This window comes from Lontra canadensis, unplaced genomic scaffold, assembly GCF_010015895.1.
Source record: "Lontra canadensis isolate GAN:19392208 unplaced genomic scaffold, GSC_riverotter_1.0 scaffold34, whole genome shotgun sequence".
Lineage (NCBI taxonomy): Eukaryota > Metazoa > Chordata > Mammalia > Carnivora > Mustelidae > Lontra > Lontra canadensis.
Window position 1 is genome coordinate 8,065,953 of NW_022631028.1, and position 19,363 is coordinate 8,085,315.

The 19,363-nt window shown below is 43.2% G+C and overlaps 1 protein-coding gene across 14 annotated transcripts in view; it reads right to left on the reverse strand.

Moving 5' to 3' along the window:
• Positions 1-19,363, reverse strand: part of FOXP1 (forkhead box P1) — a 576,422-nt gene that overhangs the window by 168,939 nt on the left and 388,120 nt on the right. For 3 of the 14 annotated variants that reach the window (XM_032867387.1, XM_032867385.1, XM_032867388.1), the window contains exon 1: positions 15-258. The exons of 8 other annotated variants lie outside the window; for them this stretch is intronic. In XM_032867387.1, coding sequence (XP_032723278.1) covers positions 15-200 — 186 coding nt within the window. In that variant the 5' untranslated portion in view covers positions 201-258. Of the gene's footprint in view, positions 1-14; positions 277-1,627; positions 1,710-19,363 lie in introns of those variants that run through there. 3 more of the 14 variants (XM_032867386.1, XM_032867382.1, XM_032867384.1) reach the window with 3 other exon arrangements.

Genomic DNA, 19,363 nt, shown 5'->3' on the forward strand with positions numbered 1-19,363 from the left:
CTCGGTAAGTTTCCAGAGAAAATGAAGAGTTTGACGGAGTGAGCTCGCACTGTCTGCCTTTGGATTTCCGTCTTCTTGCTGTAGATGGGTTCTGGCTGTTTCTGTGAAGCGGGGGTTGCCGAGTGGTAAAAAAGATGTTTGAATAAACAGGAAGTGCTGTGCGGCTGAAGCACACTGGAGGAGAAAACACACTGGAACATTGCCCTTTGTAGGCAACCTCAGGGACGCTTGCCTCCACAGTAGCTGGCTGGGCTCTCACTAAATGACAAAGAAACCACAAGAATTCCTCAAGTAATTCTTCACTTTCAAAGTTGAAAGATCAGTTGGAGCTTGCAGGTAATTTTCAAAGTTGCATTTAGCACTTAAGGAAATCTATTAATGCTCCCCGTATCTAAATCACTCCAGGTCTGCAAGCAGCGACACAGCATCAGAAGTGTGTCCTGGCCAGACTGAGCCCTCGCCAAATGGCTCATTCTCGCAGACAAATACACACCGACAGGGTTTCGGGAAACCTGCTCTTGAGATATTTTTGTGGTGACATTTACATAGGCAGGATGCTTTTAAAAAAAAAAAAAAGGGGGGGGGGGAAGAAAGAAAGAAAATCCAGATTCTGCAGACTTTAGAGGAATTTGTCACATGTATTTTTAAAGAACATATCGTCCCGCATTCCCGGGATATGCCCTTGATCTTGCTTTTGCTGCTTTTCCTTTCCATTTTCCTTCTCTGCAATCAACCAAACTACCTGTTTATCTCCAGATGCCTAGCTTCTCTACTGGAACACTCCTTAACCCGCCCCAAACTAATTATCAAAGTCCTGTCTTCCGTCACCCGGGTAACTTGACAGACACTGTAAAGAAAAGTAAACTGCTAAAGGCAGAACAAGTCAGCTTGAAAAATAAGATGAGGAGCTGAACAGCCATATTCAATAAAAAAAGAAACAGGGGGAAGGGGAGGAGGAAGAAAAGGATTCCTTCTGAAAATGTATTGCTGTTGTGGCAATGTTCTTCTGCCACGGAAGCAACTGATTTGTTATTTAGCATGGAATGCTGGACTGTCTGTCATGCAGGTGCTAATACTCGGCTAAAATAACTCATTGGGAACTGTCAGTGGGATGTTTACATAGGCCCCAATCTTTTCTTCATGGAAGGAAATTTTTTACTGGAATTCATCTTCTTTTGATCTCACATTCAAAGCAACGGCAGCTTGATAGACATTCAAGTCTGAAAGCAAATCCAGACGCTGAAGATAAACCGCCAGAATATGACAGGCAGAAGCATCTAAAGCTTATAAAAATGAAGAGAACAGCATGTCGCCCGAGTATTACAATAGCAGAAATCAAGAGACATATTAGGTGGAACTGATCAGCCACAAAAACAGTTCAAAAGGCAGATCATAGAAATAGAGGACTAGGCTAGGAGGAAAAAAAAAAAAATGGGAAAGATCTGGTTTACTGCCTCACCTCCCTTCTGAGCCCCACAGCGCTTCCACGCCTGCCTCCCCACTTTTAGGAGGGGTGGAGTATCCAGTTCAGATGTTGCTGTCTAACTCAGCTGGTCCAGTTATAAACGCTGCAAATGGTTTTCTAGTAATCTATTTCCGAAAGGCAGGGGGAAAGGCACACCCTTACCTTGCTCAGGGTCCAGCAGGCTGCATTATACTAGCATCCCTGCATCTGCTCTGCAATGCAGTTTCAAAAGACTCATAGCCTGGCCGCCATGCAAGTGGGAGGTCAGGAAGAGCAGCTCTCCACAGAAGGGCTCTAAGTAGTTCTAGATGGGGCTGGAGAGCTCTAAGGACTCTAGTTCCCTGACATGGCTAGTTACCGAATGAGCACGGATGCTCCAGCCTCAGTCACAAAAATAGACAGATGCATTCCGTCCTACAGACAGAAAAGTGCTCAACACCTAGTAGCTTTGAAGCCCACTAGCACAGTTCCATAAAGGAATTACTGCAAGATCTTTCTTGGAGGCACACAGTTGTTTTCTTTTTAAAAAATAAGCCTCTTATTCGAATCAAAGTCAGTGCATATAAAGAAAAGGTAACTCCTGCAAAGTCTGTCCCCAGAGCTGTTTGTTAACAAACACGGTGTGAATGGGCAGCACCAGGTTAAAGGAAAATAGAATTTCACCTTCGGACTTGGCCTGCAGCTCCTCCAGATTCTGCACAACCTTCTGGGGCTTCAGAGCAAGATCCTCTGCAGCACCCTAGACTTTTTTTAAATGTCCCTCCCTGCCTTTAGCATAATAAATCAACTGTACAATGTAGATTTTAAAAATGTACAAACCTATTTAAAATGATGTAATCAGTTTAAGGGTTCGCCTCATGCAAACAAGATGCCTGTGTAACTTAGTTACAAATGAAAAAACACGAACAAGCAAACAAAACAAAACAAAAGCCCTCCTGGATTCTAAGACTGTCCTTAAATTTACCTTCTCTCAAGCCTACAGAGTTGGTTTGCTAAATAAAGTTGATTATTGGTCTTTAAACTGCCCTAGGCCCACGTCTTAAAGTCACTACTGTTCCTCTCTAACCTTAAAAAAAAAAAAAAAAAAAAAGGGTACCTAATACTTACTCCCAAAAATCTCCTAAGTATCCCATGTTGCTGTAGATATGACCTTTACCCAAAACAGAGAGGTCTATCATGAAAAAAAGAGAATGCTAATTCCATTCCCTTATACAATCTAAGACATTCTTCCTCTGCAAACAATGCTGTCACTACAGCGGTGGGGCAAGGAGCTACCCTCCACTTCTTAGGGACGCTGAAGGTCTTTTTTAAAAATCTGCCATGTATAAAGACCTTCATTAGTATAATTAAGTGACTGTTGGGGCTTTTTTTTGATATAAACAACTTTTGATATGTCATTTAAAAACCTCATAATAATATCATTAAAGAGCTCCCATTTTTTAAAAGAAAAATTGTCTGCTCAGGGCCATGGAATAGTAGCCATGCTCCAGGACACTTCCTCTCTCCCTTTCAGACTTCTGGACTTGAATGTCACCGTAGACCTTGAATCCTTGAATGTGAAATGGCTTCATGCTAATTGCTCTAATTGCTTGAAGATGTGCAGGCAGGTGAAACCTGATCCCCGTGGCCATTGTAGAGACCAAGAACAACACTGGAATGTTTACACAGTGGTTTGATTTTAATAGACAGAAGGGCTGAGTTTAAGACAGCAAAAACACAGCTAATAGGTGACCCCTTAATGTAGTCCTCCTTGAAAAAAAAAAAAAAAGACACAACAAAATACAATTTCATGTTCTAAAAGGCAGTGTCCTAAATGCCAAGGTTATTTGCTTGACTCTTGCAGTGAGTCCATGTTACGTTGCACCTGACATTTACACCCGAAACTCTACCCCGAATACATTTTTTTTTTTTTTACCTTAAAACAAAAAAGCACTTTATATGTCAGTCACCTTACAAACAGATTATGACTGTATGGTATTTCCAAGTAAGTGCACCCATTTAAATTTTAAATTGGATATTTTTCACTAATGCGATACTCCCTGTCCCTTAAAGGGGAAGCCTTGTATCTCCTTGTTTATTCCTTTGCTGCTCCTGCACCCTGTCCCCACCATGTACGGAACTCCTGAGCCTTGCAGATTCCATGACTTCAGTTAAAGTTGAACCCACACCCCTTCACGTTGGTGCTTAAGACACATGTGCATCCTTTCGGGGCCTTTTTCCTTTGTTACTGCATGGGACTGTGGTCTGCTTCTCATCCAGGGGCTAAGGCAGCCATGGGAGTGGCTGACATAGTTATTCAATGACAGTGGCCATTCTCCCTGGATATTTTAATGAATTGAGATAGATACAGAGGTTTGACAATGGCTCCCCAGAGTCCCCTCTTAACAGGAAATATACTGCAGCAAGATCAAGAAAAAAAATAGAACAGCACCTACAAGGTGTCATTAACAAAAGGAAACCAACAAGGGTTAGAGGCAGGCTTAGACAGGTGTTGAGATACACACATACACACACACACACACACACACACACGTTTTTATGTAATATATGTATGTGTGCACATATATGCTCACACACATATACATGCATATATAAGTATCAAGAATCTGAACACAGAGAGTTATTTCCTATGGAGTCAAGTGAACATTGCTAAGGAGAAAACAGGAATTAAACATTTAAAAAAAAAACCCACGAAACAATGAAATTATTTTACGGTTAGGCTAGGCAATTAAAAGCAATAGATACACCTTGCACATGAGAACAGAGAAGTGGGCAACACCACAGACAGCTGGGAGCACTGTCAAATGGCGGTGGCTCAGCTAAGTTCTTCTGTGGATTAACTTCTGAGGGTAAAACACAAAGTGCAGAAGAAAAAGGGCAAAAGAGAAAAAAAAGCCCCTTTAAAGCTATGAAATGCTTTTAGTTATATAAGGTAAGTAATAAATATAGGAACTTGCAGTGCCTGGACTATTTGTCCCCAAACGCGGAAAGACAAAACAATCTAACAAAAATAACTGCACAGCACACCCTTTCCAATCACAACACCTCGCAGGCTTTTATGGACACTTGTGCATTGTCCTAAAATTTATAATCCCCTATTAAGAAGTAATGCCTCTTGCTCCTAGAAGGGGGCGGGGGGAGTGAGCGTCCATTTATCCACATAAAGATTAAGTATAAACTAGTCCAAGCCAGGGAGAGGAACACCAAGGGAAAAGTAAACAGGCCCCCACCCCCACCCCCAAAATAGTTCCCCTTTGAAAGCTCTATGCAGGGAGTGCCTGGTACCAGCGAGTGCCCTATTCCTCAGAGGGGTCAGCAAAGCTATGCTAGACTGACAGGTTCAGTTTACGGCAGGCCAGAACTTTGTTTGGATATACTGGCCTTGCTCACCGCCAGCTTAACAACAGATGGCTAGAAAACTTTCATTATGCTGCACAGGACTGAACTGCAAACAATCCAGAAAACTGTGAAAAGTTTAACTCCCTCTAAACCGATGTGCCAAACCAGGGTCTGCCCAGAGCCAGTGAGCCAGGGTGGCCCAGGGGACCGTGGAAGTGATGGGTAAAACAAACGGGCACTTGCTAAAGGCCCAAGTCAACTCAATGTGCCAGTCTGGATCCCAGAAGAGCAGAGACCCTCCTTGATCTTGATTTTAACTGTTCAAAGCCCATTCCTTATAAGGAGTTGTACTGACTGTGCCTTCTTTTTGATTTTCCCAAAATACACTGTCAGACTTCCCCTCCCTTTGGAGAAAGAAAATCTCCCTCCAGACAATTCTCAAGCTCCCTTCCTGTCTTCCCTCCCTCTGGAAATTGGGAGGACAGGACCCAGCAGTCTCACTCTAACACCTAGATTTAAATATGATTTATCCAAATCTGTATATAATTTAAATATTCATTAAATCGATTCAATCACATGAACCCTAATATCTCCTAATGCTCTGAGACAGGTTATAAATGCACCTTCAAAGGTTTAATTCAATTGGCAATCTGAGAGGTCTTATCACTAGGAATGTGTTATTTTCATATTATTCAAGAAATGAACAAATGTGCTTTCCACAAATGTATTTTAGAAGCTACCCTTTCCTGTTATTGAAAGAAAATTGTGTTTATTACTCCTTTAGCATAGTGTAAACTCATAAACGTCAACAGAGAGTACAAGGAAAGCTGTCAACTAAATATTGTTTCCTTCATGAGCTGTTCTTCCAAGTCAATTACGCCTTTCAACTTCTGGGGCATTGTATGATAAACTGGCAGTAAAAATCATTCACATTAATATACCATGGTGCCTTGCCTGCAAAAGGTAATTAAAGAAGTAAATGACTCATAAGAATAGACATATTAGCTGCAAAATGAAAGGCAACTGAGCTGCCACATAAAAATATGTACCATTAAGATACTGCATTTTCATATTCCTGTAATCAGCTTCAGTAGACTAATGCTTATTTAATCCAGTTCTGTGCTAAGTCCATCAACAACTGTTTTTTGCTGTTTTCTCCTTGACTGAACATTATGAGAGCAGGTTTGGAATAAATACTGCAATGAGATTTTTGCATACTCAATTGAAGAACAGGTTTTTACATTTTAAAATCTATTTCTTTTTTTTTTTTTTTGCTTTCTCTGAGAAATACAACATGAAAAAATTACTGGTGGGGGAAAGAAAAAAAATTATATATATATAGCTAGCTAGATACATCTCTTTAAACAGCAGAACGTTTTAGGGAAAAATATTTGTTTCCACGTTCACCTGTTCTGACCCATACCACTGATGATCAGCACAGGGGAGAGGGAGCCATGCCTCCCCTTCCCAGATCTCTGCTACCTTTATAAGGTGCTCCCTTTTGTTAATAACATCTTCCATTAGCATTAGTGGGATAAGGCAATTTATCCTGTGGCAGGGACGGAAGGAGAACGCGAGAAGGAGGAAGGGTTTGACAGGTGTGGCAGGAGAGGACCATAGCCTTATCTAGTGGCTCCTGAGTTCTTGGCCTTCCAGAGAGTGGATCTCACAGAACAGAATCTTCCCAAAGAAGAGCAAACTGACCCTCAAATTAACTACTCTACTTTCCATTCTCTGGCTTTCAAACTGACTTTGCTTTATCCCTCCCAACCTTTATTTCAGCATTCCCCTCGCAAGTCCAGACAAGCCACAAGAAGACACCTCCCGTGGGGTCTGAGATGCTCTGCTAAAATTGCTCCCTTCCCTGCCTCTGGAAGCTCCACCTTGACCGGAGGAAAGGAGTCCACCATTTGCCTGAGTGAGACGTTCTGGGAATATTTAGATGCAGGAAGTTTCCGGGAGGCTGGAGAAATGCCCGTTCTTGTTGTGGAAATTAGGGCTCTTTGTTGATGACTGATGTGGGTCTAAGTCTTTGCCAATTCAGTTTGGGAGTTTCAGTTTTCAAAACTCTCCCGATTCCTCTCCCAAGGTCCGCGTTTCCAGCCAGCAGTGAAAATCGGCCTATAAAACCTATCTGTCTTCCATCATGTCTGCCAGCAATCCACTCACTTTCAATAACATCTAAATGCATCTAGATGGGGTCCACTCACTTATCAAAAAAGCCCAAGAGATTCCTGACCTGTTTTTGTCTTCAGATGATAGGCTTTCGACAGAGGCAAAGGTCTACATTTCTATACAAGTTGTCGCCGTCTCCCCTTCCCTCCTTCTGTGCAAACAGAAATCTCTTTGGCTTTAAAACTGATGAGCAGACAGCAGGGCCTCAAGGACAGCCCAGGATGTGGGGACAACCCTACAAGGACCCTTTGCTGTTTATTTACCTTTTCACAGTACTGAGAACTGCCAAGAGCCTCCAAATTTAGGCTGGGTCTCTCCTCTCCATGTATTGTTGCCTCAGTGTTCGAGCAGACACCACTTGGAACCACAATTAATGAGCTCTAGTCCTTTTTCTAATTAAGGAACAAAGGTTCCTGTGTGCACAGTATGGTGACGCTGTCTGCGGAACACACGTGGAAGGCGAAGTGAATGCTTCTAATTGCTTCAAAATGGGATTTTTAATATTTAGGAACATAATGGGATCGGGAAATAAGAGCATTTCCAACATCCTTTACAAATAAGGCTTTACAAAATATTGTTAGCTGTTAATAATACATCATTATCAAAAATGGAAAGTTATGAATACCAGGCACATAACCTTTGTATTCACGTGAATTAACCTATATGTATGAATACAATGATACGTGAATTAGTTTTTAAAAATACATTAAAAAAAGAAAAAGCCCTCCTTACAAAAAAAAAAAAAAAAAGAAAGAAAGAAAGAAAAATGTGAGAAGGCAGCTCCTGTGAGCCTGATACTCCTCAGACCTTAGCAGATTAGGATTCAAACGTGTAATTAAGAAAGATAACCCCAGTTTTCATAGTAATTAGGGGCTGTGGGAAATAGGATCCTATCTCTCAAAAGTGTTACAAATATACCACACTTCTAAATAACCTGCAATGCTTGGAAAGTAGACTCACTACCAAGGGCAAAGCTGCTGTGCCGTGAGCGAACAGAGTAAATGACAGACTGGCGTTCAAGTCCATTAGCTGCTATGTGATAGGAGTCCATTCACTAGCACGCGACCTGTGAAAAATCTTAGATCTCTTTAAATCTTTGAATTGGATTACTGCATTAATTCTTAAGAACTGCAATCCTTCAACCAAGTCAAATTACCCTCATTAACAGTGGAAAAACTGCCTCTGCAATAAGTTAAAAAAAAAAGATATTTATTACCTATAATCACTTTCACGTACTTCACCTAGAAATATGACGAACGGTGCCAACAACTTTGGCAACGGCAGCATCTTGATTTTGCATACTGATCTGAGTTAAAATAACACCGAAAACATGTGCATGGTGTCATGGATTTTTTTTCACATCTACAGGACATGTCCTTCCCTTATCCCAAGCCTCTGATAGGAAGCAAATAGCCCCATTTTACAGGAGAAGACACGTGGGACGTAGGCAGAGACACTGCGCCCGCTGTCCAAACTCTCCCAACTGATCAGGGACAGGGTCTCCTGGCCGTGTGTTCTGGACCTACTGCAGGGATTAATTCAGAAATACAGTCTTTTAATGCTCGGGTCATGCAATGCGCCGACTTCTCCAAATCACACTCAGGGAAGGAAAGGTAGGGAAAACAGATGCAAAGATCAGAACGCAGCTCTGAGGATAGAGACGATGCCCATAATAAATACAACAAAGCCGCCTCAATTCCTCCCTCACCACATTCACCGTGACTAGTTAACCTGCCTCAAGAATGCGGCCACTATGTCCTTTTCCAGGGACAGAGGTAAAAGATATGTAAATTGGTCTACGTAGGCTGGCCTTGTTGCCCTCTAAAATGGTCTCATCGGAAATGTGATAACAGCTTGACCGATTGTGAGCAACTTATGGCACTTGATGGCAAATGAGCTCCTCGAAGCCCACTGACAGTTGTTCTTGGCTCCAGGGATGGGACTGGACTTCTCAGCACAAACCAGTGTAGGACAGTCCTCAGCACTGAGAAGGCAAGCAAGTGGGGAAGGGGCAGGGGGGTTCTGTGTTTATGGAAAGGAATGGTTTTTATACCGGGTATCAAGGAATGGCTCAAGGGGAACAGGCAGAAGTTGCTTTCTAGAACGTGAGAGCAACCAACGCTTCTCAACAGTTATAATAAAATGCTAACTGGAGTTCAAAATGAAAACCCAGAGACACCACACGGCTCTGAAGTACCTTCTGAATCATCAGGAGAGAAAAAGAAAAAAGGGAAAAAATAAGATAAAACTGTGCTCTGGATAGTTGTCATGTGAAATGCATTTACTGCAACCTCCTGATTTGCAACTAGGTAGTCTTTATTTAGTGCAATGATGATAAAAATCAATTAAGTAGAATATTACTGGTGGCTATCCTATAATCTACCATGACCTTCCTTTTGTATAACTTCCAAAAACCAATCGTTGTTTGGACAAGCATTTCGATTCCACATCAGATCTACAGGGCTGCGGTAGAGTCCAATAATCAGGGAAATAGCACTGGTCCATCTCAGTCTGTAGCAGGGACGGGCATTCACTGCCCTTCTACGCTTCCAATGACCTTGCAAGCTGGGAGTGATCATACCCATTCCACAGAGGAGGAAGACAAGGTCAGAGAGGTTGACTAACCTGCCCAAGGAGAAACACCTTCTAAAGTGGGCGACCGACAGCTTGGAGGTGAAGGTGAAGCCGAGGAGAAGTCAGAGGGAGGAGGCGTTCAGAGGAGGGCTGGGAACAAAGAGGCTCCTATCTTGGGGCAATGAAAAATTTGCAGGAAGCCATGATCCACACATCAGACGGCCATGACCTAGAGACTCATCACTCACCTCCTGCACTACGTATTTCAAAGGAGCATATGGGAATGGGTCTTCTTTGGCTCTACCATTTGGCTCTCTTCCTTTCAAGAGCTTTGTGATCTGCAGTCAGGTGCTTCCCAAACAATAAATGCTTTACCAGTGACCTCATGATTAACCTGGTTCACGACTCTAGCAACCTTTCCATATGAATGTTAAAGTTACCTTTGCACAAGTACCAGACCATACCTTTTACTGACACATCAAATAAACACACCTTTTGATGCATGAGGACCATCTCAGCCCTAGGCCTATGAAGGTGCCCCTTCCCAAGGCTTATAGTTGAACAGGAATTAGAGATAAGGTGCCGACAACCCACAGATCCAGAAATAGAAAGCCACTATTGAGGAATCTTTAATGAAAGAACTTCACGTCCTTGTCTTTTCTAGTCTACTCTAGATAAGGCCATTGAGATTGTCCATGAAGAGTGGATATTTAAGATGAGACACCCAAGCTGAGAAGCAATCAACCAGCCAAGCAAGAGAGCGAGGAAGTTCAAGGAGACGGACCACGGGGGCTGAAAAATTACAAGTGGAAACAAGATGCTAAAAGATGAACTTAAAAGTAGCTGCTTTTATACAACTGTGCTGTTCCAATAACAATGGTCTCTTCAGGCCTTTTGAAAAAGATTCTTTTTCTTCTTCAATCCTTTTAAGGCAGAAGATGTATACAGATTGCAAATATGCTTTCGATCCAATGGCCTGGAATATAAAATGCATTGTGGTGGCAAAAAACTCTAAACGCATAAAGGAGTTTATGTGGTTTCGACAGAAAAATAAGTATCTTCAATGCGGCCCCCGTCTCTGTCTTTACCTTCTTCAATGTTGCAGTGCACTGATGGTGGGCAGAACGCTAAGACGATCTCCTACATTCCTACCTTTTGTCCCAGATAGTTGACCCATCCATGGTCAAGACGTTGATTTGCAGGGTTTTGCAGCTGTAATTAAGGTTCCAAATCAGCTAATCTTAGGATAGGGAGATAATCTAAACAGGCCTTAAAAAAAGTCAAAGGGGGTTTATATTTGGGAGTTTATATTAGCATTTAGCAGTCAGAGAGAAAGTGAGCCTTTCCAAGCACAAGAAATCTCTGATGTACCACTGCTGGCATCAGGGAGAGAAGGCCACCTGGCAAGAAATATGGGCAGCCTCGAGAAGCCCAGAGTGGCCACTGGTTGACAGCCAGCAAGGAAATGGGGACCTCAGTCCTACAACCACAATGAACCACATTCTACCAACAACCCGAATGGACTGCAAGCTGATTATTCCCCCAGCATCTCCAGACAATAATTCTGTCCAGATAACACCTTCTACCCTCGGACCCTTCTGGAACTCTGAGCAGAGAAGCCAGCAGTTCTGTGGCTGGACTGGGGACCCACGGGACTGGGAGCTGAGAAAGGGGCACTCTAAGCTGCTAAGTTTATGGCCATTTGTTCTGCAAAAACAGAAAACTAATACATGTGGGAAAGAGATGGAATCCCATCACCTGTGTCTAAAGCTTATGGAAGAAGCTCCTGGAAGGGAGGAGCACTGGAGGGGAAGGGAATGGAAAGATGGAGCAGCATGCCTTCTGGCCTCATGGGGACGGACGTGGTGAACTCATACAGGGCCACTCAGCCATCCCTGGTCTCACTTTCCTCACCTATAAAGAGGAGTTGAAAGCCCTGGGCCGTCGTGAGGGTGGGGGTCAGCTCGGGAGAACACACGGGCACAAACACCCTGGAAGTCCTAGAACACCATCTGAGGTTGGTTTGCACTGCTTCTTTGCTGCGCCATGCAGATCCCTCATTCTCAGCTTCCCTTTTTCCAGCTACTCCCTTCATCCATGAGAACGCTGATCAAGACACAACTACGGGATCATCCTGGGCCGGCAAAGCGAAGGCGGACCCTGACCACCCTCGAGCTTCATGGCCCTCCAGGCAGAGGATGCAGTGCCCTCCCAGGGAGAGGTGCAAAGAAGTCAGTGTGTGTGCCCGGTGAGGAGAACCATGGCTCCGGATCCATGGCCATTTGGAAGGTGGAGACAGACGGCCTAGGTTCAAATGCTAACTCTACTCCTGACCTTGATCTAAGCACGCTGCTGTTTTCTCAGCTGTGAAGTAGAAGTAACGGCAGCACCATCTCTTAGTGACTTTGTGGGAAGCAAATTATACACAGAAAGTGCTGCTAAACAAACAAACAAACAAACATTATTTATTTGAGAGAGAGACAGAGAATGAGCTGGAAGGGCAGAGAGAAAAATCTCACGCTGATTCTGCGTGAAGTACGGACCCCACGCAGGGCTCGATCTCATGACCCTGAGGTCACGACCTGCACCAGGACCAAGAGTCAGATACTTAACCAACTGTGCCACCCAGGCACCTCCTGCAGAAAGTGCTTTTAAGAGTCTGACCTTCAGTAAGCCCCGTATAAGAGCTATTATTATTATTATTACTATTGCTATGGATTCCAGAATAGAAGCTGATTTTTTTTTTCCCAGAAAGTCTGTTTTCTCCCCCAAGGGAATTTGGAAGAATTTGGAAGACGGGGCTCAGTAAATATGTAAAAATGTATCCATAATAAGGACTTTACCACTAATGACTTTTCATGGTACACTATAAAACCCATCTAATCTCACAAGAAAAAGCAAGAAAACCCCTCCACAGTCATGATTTTGCCGCATAATTTTATGTTTGCTCAAAGGAAAAAAAGACTATAAAGGACTTTAAAGTTGTGATTTATTGCTTTTTAACAAGCAGTTTTGGGGAAGCCAGAAAAGAGGATCCCCCTGCTGAAAGGGCAAGGGGAGGTAAGGAATTTCAGCGAGGGGGTCAGAGACAGGAGCAGCCAGGAAAAGAAGGCAACGGTACAACCAAACAAAGGCTGACTCCGAGCCCAGCGCGCACACTTCCTTCTTCCTCTCGCTGGTTCACTTACTGAACTCCTCATGGCCTTTCTGGCAGGGCTGGGAAGTGAGTGGTGAAGTCAGCTCTCCCTGACCTTATGACAACGGAGGGTGCCAGGCAGATGAGAGCACCAGGGAGGGGCTACCGATGTCCACGGCTGGGGTGTAGAGACAGCTGACCTAGGGCAGGTGCCAGTGTCCCAACACCTGAGCAGCGAAGGATGCCTATCAGTTGGGGGGTGGTGGGTGCACAGAAAAGTGTGCGTTGGGGGTATGGAGTGGGTTCTGGGCAGAGAAATGAGCGTGCCTACAGGTGGAAACACAAACGTGACCTCACAGGAGGGGCCAAAATGCCAAGAAGGAGCTGGGCGAACCACAAGGGAGAGGCTGTGATGAGTAGATCTTGTGCAGAAGTTGGACTTAGGTTAATTAGGATCATTTTTTAAATCTACCGCACAGTAAAATTTACTTTTCAGTTATGGAGGGCATGCAGTACTGTGAATTTTAACACACCTATAAATTCACATAAGCACCACCACGATCAGGGTATGGAGCAGCTCCATGACCCCCAAACCCCCCTGCAAGTTCCCTTCCTGGTCAGACCTTCCATCCCTAACTCCTGGCAAACATGGAGCTATTCTCCGTCACTGCCGTTCTAGGTTTTCAAGAATGCCACACAAGTGAAATCACCGAGTATGTAACCTCTGAAACTGGCTTCTTTTATGCAAAAGAATATCTCAGAGATTATTCCAAGCCGCTGGGTACATTCGTAGTTCCCTGCTTACTGTTACGGATTCTTAGTCTACAGCGCGGAGGTATCCTACTGCCATTCAGCCGCTGGAAAACACTGAGGGAAACCTCAGCGAGGGGCTCCTGTAGATAAAGCTTCTATGAATGTCCACGATGAGGTTCTTCTATAAACATATGTCTTCTTTTCCCTAGGATGAATGTGCAGAAGTAGGAGTGCTGGGTCACACAGAAACTGTGTGTATTGTATGTGCATGTGTGCGTGCGTGTGTGTATTTTTTAAGAAGCTGACCCAGCTGTTTCTCAGATGGCTGGCCCATCTTGCATTCCATTGGCAAAGCACGCAAGTTTGTTCCACATCTTTGTCAGCACTTGGTACTATCAGCATTTTTCTATTTTAGCCACTGTAACAGGTGGTTAGAATTTACATCTCACTACATTCTAAGGATGCTGGACAATTTTTCATGCCTTCTGTATATCTTTTTTGGTGAAATTTCTGTTTGCCCACTGTCCATTAAAAAAATTTTTTTTTATTATAGAGTTTTGAGAATTCTTTGCATATTCTATGTACAAGTCCTCGGTTGGAGGTATGATTTTAATGCATTTTCTCCTAGCTGGTACTTCGTCTTCAATCAGGGATTATACGTGCAATTTAGAAAGTTCCCTTACACTATGTCTGGGAGGAAACACAGGAAGGCTTTTCAGGTGGGGGCAATTTACTAAGAAATGAAGAACTGGAGGCCGGGGATGGGCCCGATGTCTGGAGCACACAGGACGAGAACAAGGTGCTCTCGTGGCACGGGCAGGAGCTTGTGTGAAGCAGAGTCCATTTGGGGCGATGCTTTTAATACGGTGACTAATGATGCCACATAAAGGTGATGTCTTCCCGTCCTCTGTTTTTAGTGCCGCTGAACCATCCCAGGTAATAAATCAAAGAAGCCAGGGTGGCTATTTGTATGGAGAGATAAGGGAAATTAATTTCAATGCCCAAACATGGACCTCCTTATATTAAAAAATGACTTGGCAATACTAGTCCTTTTTCATGAGAATGTCTTGGACAACCAACACTTGGAAAACACACACGTGGGGTGGACTCACCCTCTGTATTTTCAAGAGAAAGACTGTTGTCTCCTGAGATTGGAGAGTCAAGGGGAAGAATCATTTATAAAATAAAGAGCAAAAAAATAAAGCACGATGGAACAAAAAAAAAAAAAAAAGAAAACATTCATGGACTTTTGAGAAAGGGAGGCTTGTAAGAATAACCTGCTTGTAGTCCTAATTCTTTTAGTCCTTAAAAAATACCTTTACCGTGCTTTGCAAACTACTCTAATTGTCTCATTTTCACTGAAAACTCAGACGCTTTTGAGTTTAAAATGCATTAAAATATAAACACTAGCAGTGTGATCAAGAGCATACGTAACAATAGTGAGATTTCTAGGCGGAAAGATGGCTTGAACAGAGTTAACACCTTGGCTGGAATACTAAGGGGAAGACAAAGTACAAGAAAAGCCCAGAGACTTCTCTGAGCTCCCCAGGGGCCGCGCCACCCGCCGCCCCCGCCTCACAGTGCCGTGTGGGAACAATGTGAAGCCATCCATCACCAGTGAGCACGGCTCTACTTGCTGGTGCCAAGCGAGCAAGGCTGCCACCTGTCCAGCTTTCCTTTGAACGGTCCCCACACAAAGTCCCTCTCTGCTCTAGGTTCAAACTAGCATTTAATCTGGAAGCCTGAGTTCTCCAGCATTTCAGCAGCAGCAAACAGGCTCTACTTCTAATTTGGAGAAGTCTCTTTCCAAGCTCTAACTTGGAAATTTGAGCCTTGGATCGGCTAACCAAATTCTGGGTCGACTCCAAGCAGGCATGGTTTTTCTCTCTCTCTTCACTTCCCTTCTCGCCCCCAGAAATCTCTTCTCTCAGATCAGCTGGAGGGATCTCTTGGAAATGCACATCAGGTCGCTGGCTTCTCCTGGCACTTCACAGGAACGTTTTCTAGTCTTCTTCACCTCCGTATACCATAGAGGCTGAATAAATGCGTTGGTTAAACACAGGAATGAATAAATCTTTGTGCCAAAGTAGGAAGGTTCCTTTAAGATCCCAGCCTTACCGGCACTTATTTTAAAAAATATATTTTAAAAAGGAAAAACCAAAATGTTGTCATCTCAGAGGTAGAAATGCATTATCTGAGTATAAAAGCAAAAAGCTCAGAAACTATAAAGAAATAATTGATAAATAAAATGATATTAAAATTGAAGATGGCTGAAAGAGTAAAGCAAATCCAAAATTTCACTGAAATACTAGGTAAATATTTGCATATCATCAACCTAAAAAAATGTCTAATTTTTAGAGTGCATAAGAAGCTCTTATAAATCAGTAAGGGAACAAGTAAATCCAAGAGAAAACTAGGGAAATAATGCAAAAGAAAATGCAGATGTATCTTAAATACTTTTTTAAAAAGATTCATTTATTTATGAGAAAGTGTGCGCATGTGCACACGCACACACACACGTGCAGGAGGTAGGGGCAGAAAGTGAGGGAGGGAGAGAATTCCAAGCTGACTCCCCACAAAGTGGAAAGCAGAGCCCAACTCCGGGCCCAGCCCCACGATCCTGAGACCGTGACGCGAGCTGAAACCAAGAGTCAGCCACCCAACTGACTGAGCCACCCAGGTGCCCCTCTTAAATACTTTTTTTTTCTAAAAGTTTGTTAACCTGGCTCTTAGGGAATCTGCTATGGCCAGTGTAACAGGAAGACGGGGATGTGTAAAGAGCCATCACTGAAAGGAGAAGGGGGTTATGTCCACAGTCCGGGAAATAGAGATAAGCCCCTGAGAGAGTTCAAAAGGGAGGCAAGATCATTTCCAGTTCAGGCTGTCAGAGATTTCCCAGAGGCAATGATATTTAAACCACACCTTGAAAGGGGAGAGACAATTTGGATGTGCCTCCGACAAATCTGCTTACACAGTTTGTCAATAAGAGTTCACCAAAATTTCCTGGGCCAGGCTCCTTGTCAAGCTCTGAAGACAACCGTGGTGGAGAACACGAATGGCCTCGGCCTCTACCTTCCAGAATTCAGAGTTTACTAGGAAGGAGAACTGAAATATGTTTAAAAGGCAAAGCAATAATGAACCCTCAATTCAGGAGGACCGCCCGCCTGTGCAGGCTATGGGAGGGAGTACGAATTGTAACTCACGGGCCAGTTCTTGGAGTGACTGGGTCTGAGGGTGTTTGTGAATGCTTATTACGTTTTGTTTTATAACTTACTAAGTATGCTGTGTACCGTACTTAATGGTTCCTAAGGTACACTGTTGTTTTTATTTTAACATCTCCAGTGCTGGGATGCCTTGTAAAAGAGATGAGAGAAGAAAGCATTATGGATTCGTGGACGTGGCTGCATTTTCACTTTACTCTTGGTATATAAAATAAAGGTCTAAGAGACTCAATGAAATAGGATATATTCTTTTTTATGTATTAGGCATTATATTTTCAAAAGATAATAAAAGTATTTTTAAAAACTACATTACATCTTGTATCCGCTGGACAGGCTGAGTATCATTTTGTCATGAGAGCTGCCTGGCGGGGCTTAGTCGGTTAAATGTCTGACTCTTGTTTTCGACTCAGGTCATGACTTTGGGGTCATGCAATTGAGCCCCACGTCGGGCTCTGAGTGGAGTCAGCCTGTCCTTCTCCTTCTGATCCACCCCCCACGCTCTCTAAAATAAATAAATAAATAAATAATAAATAAATAAAATCTTTAAAAATAAAGTAAAATATAAAAGACGTGGAAGGGGCACCTGGTTGGCTCAGTCAGTAGACTATGGGACTCTTGATCTCAGGGTTGTGAATCTGAGCCCCCCACTGGGCATAGAGTTTACTTGAAAAAAATAATAATGCAAATAAAGACATCTGAGTTCATACTCTGAGGTACAGGTGATAAAATTCACAGATAAAACAGGCCTCCATCAGATAATTTCATGATATAAAGTCAGATCCTATTAAAACTATTACTGACACTCTAAGTCTGTTTTTATCCAAATATACTATCAGTTCCCTGTTCCGGGTCCCCCTCCCTGACCCTTTCTTTCGAGGGGGAAGAAGGGAATGCGATAGGACTGGAAGTCACTTAACTACAAAAGCAATCATTAATATCTACTAAATGATTACCAAGATCCACAACACTGGAAGTTATTTAGTCCCTAAGTAATGCAGCTATCCCAATCATCTTGAACACGTGATTGAATTTTTTTAAAAGAATTTGGTTCCAGATAGTCGGAGGTGTCATCTTTTCAAAAACTGTAGCTTGGCGGCCTAATAGCAGGAAACAGTTTTGCCAAAGCCATGGCAAGTGCTTGGATGTGGACTCTCTGATGTCTCAGACTACTCTTTCCTCCTCCCTGCCCGCCCAGACCCAGATTTCCAAAGGAAAGCCACAGATGGGTTCTGCTGTGTGTTTGCGTGTGTGTGTGTGTGTGTATGTGTGTGTGTGCGTGCATGTGTAAGAAGGGTGAAATCAACAACTACCAGGGAGGCCACTGTTTGGATGGAGGAGGACAGCCCGGCCAGGGCAATGCACACATCTCTACTTTCTTTTAAAGAGCAATTATGATTTAATATGGTAAAGTTATATCATTAAACCTACTCAGCTGGAATAAATTCTCCTTCAGATATGCATTTAGAAAAACAGTTCATATTCTATCCCTAAAATATATCTATTACATTTTTGTGTCTACCCGCCACTTCTCTTTTTACCATGATACTTGAGATAAGTTTCAGACAGTCTGGCAGAAGACGAAAAAAAATACAACCACCCCGAAACTCGATACTGATCTTACTCATCGAGACCTTTGTGATCTGCGACTGAAAATTAATCCTTAACTATAAGTACATTCTCCCACTTCCCAAAGCACAAATTTCTGACATCTTTTTACATTCTCTACAAAGACCATTACTAGTTACTCTTAGTTTCTCCTCTTTGTTAAAAAAGCACTGTACTTTAAATTAACGAGTTTACACTCAAACGAAGAACTGTCACATGTACATTTTCTAGTTATGACTCTACCATGAGCACATCAGAAGTATCTTTTGTAATGTAGTTTTCTTCTGGCTCAGTGTCGAGAACCTGGCATGGTGTTATTGACTCTGATATGGCCTTTTTTTTTTTTTTATCTTTTTCTGTGTATGCCGGGATATTTGCCCTCTGAAGTTAGGTGCACCGCTTCCGTCTTTTCAACGTCAGCTTTTGGGAGTTACCCTGGATTCTTAACTATTTGGGAGCTGGAGAGAGAAAATGAAGGCATGACAGAGGTCGAGAGTGGGCTCCATGGCCTAAAACAACAATGTTCCAGCTGTGTACCCTGTTTGCTAAGGGCACAGATGTTGGCACATAGCACATGTGGGTTCACATCTCTGTTCAGCCACTTGTCACTGTGTACGGGCAACTTGCGTAACTTACTCTAGTCTCGGTCTCAAGTGCCACGTGAATATGACGACTTAGGGTGCCAACCTGTTGGGAGATTAAGTAATATATCCCAGCCCTTGCAAAGTACAAGCCATAAGTGGCTGTTGTTACTGCTGTATTTGACTGACTTTCTTTTGTCAAGACCTGGACTCTAACCCATAGAAATTAAAGGGGCAGCTACTAGTACACATATGCATGGGGACTTCTAACATCTCAGGAAGGCTGCCTAGTTCAAGTTGGGAACAAGGTTTCGTGGAGGGAGGATCTGTGAGTGTGGGAAACAGGACAAGGAGGGTCGCATTTCTGCTCATCTCCGCCCACCAACCCCAAGCCCCAAAGGCCACTAAGTTTGTCCCCGCTCACGTGTGTATTAAGGGGGCTATAAAAAGTCCCACTTGGGAAGAACACGAGAAGGAAAATCACAAGGGCAGGGATACAACCACCTCTGCATAG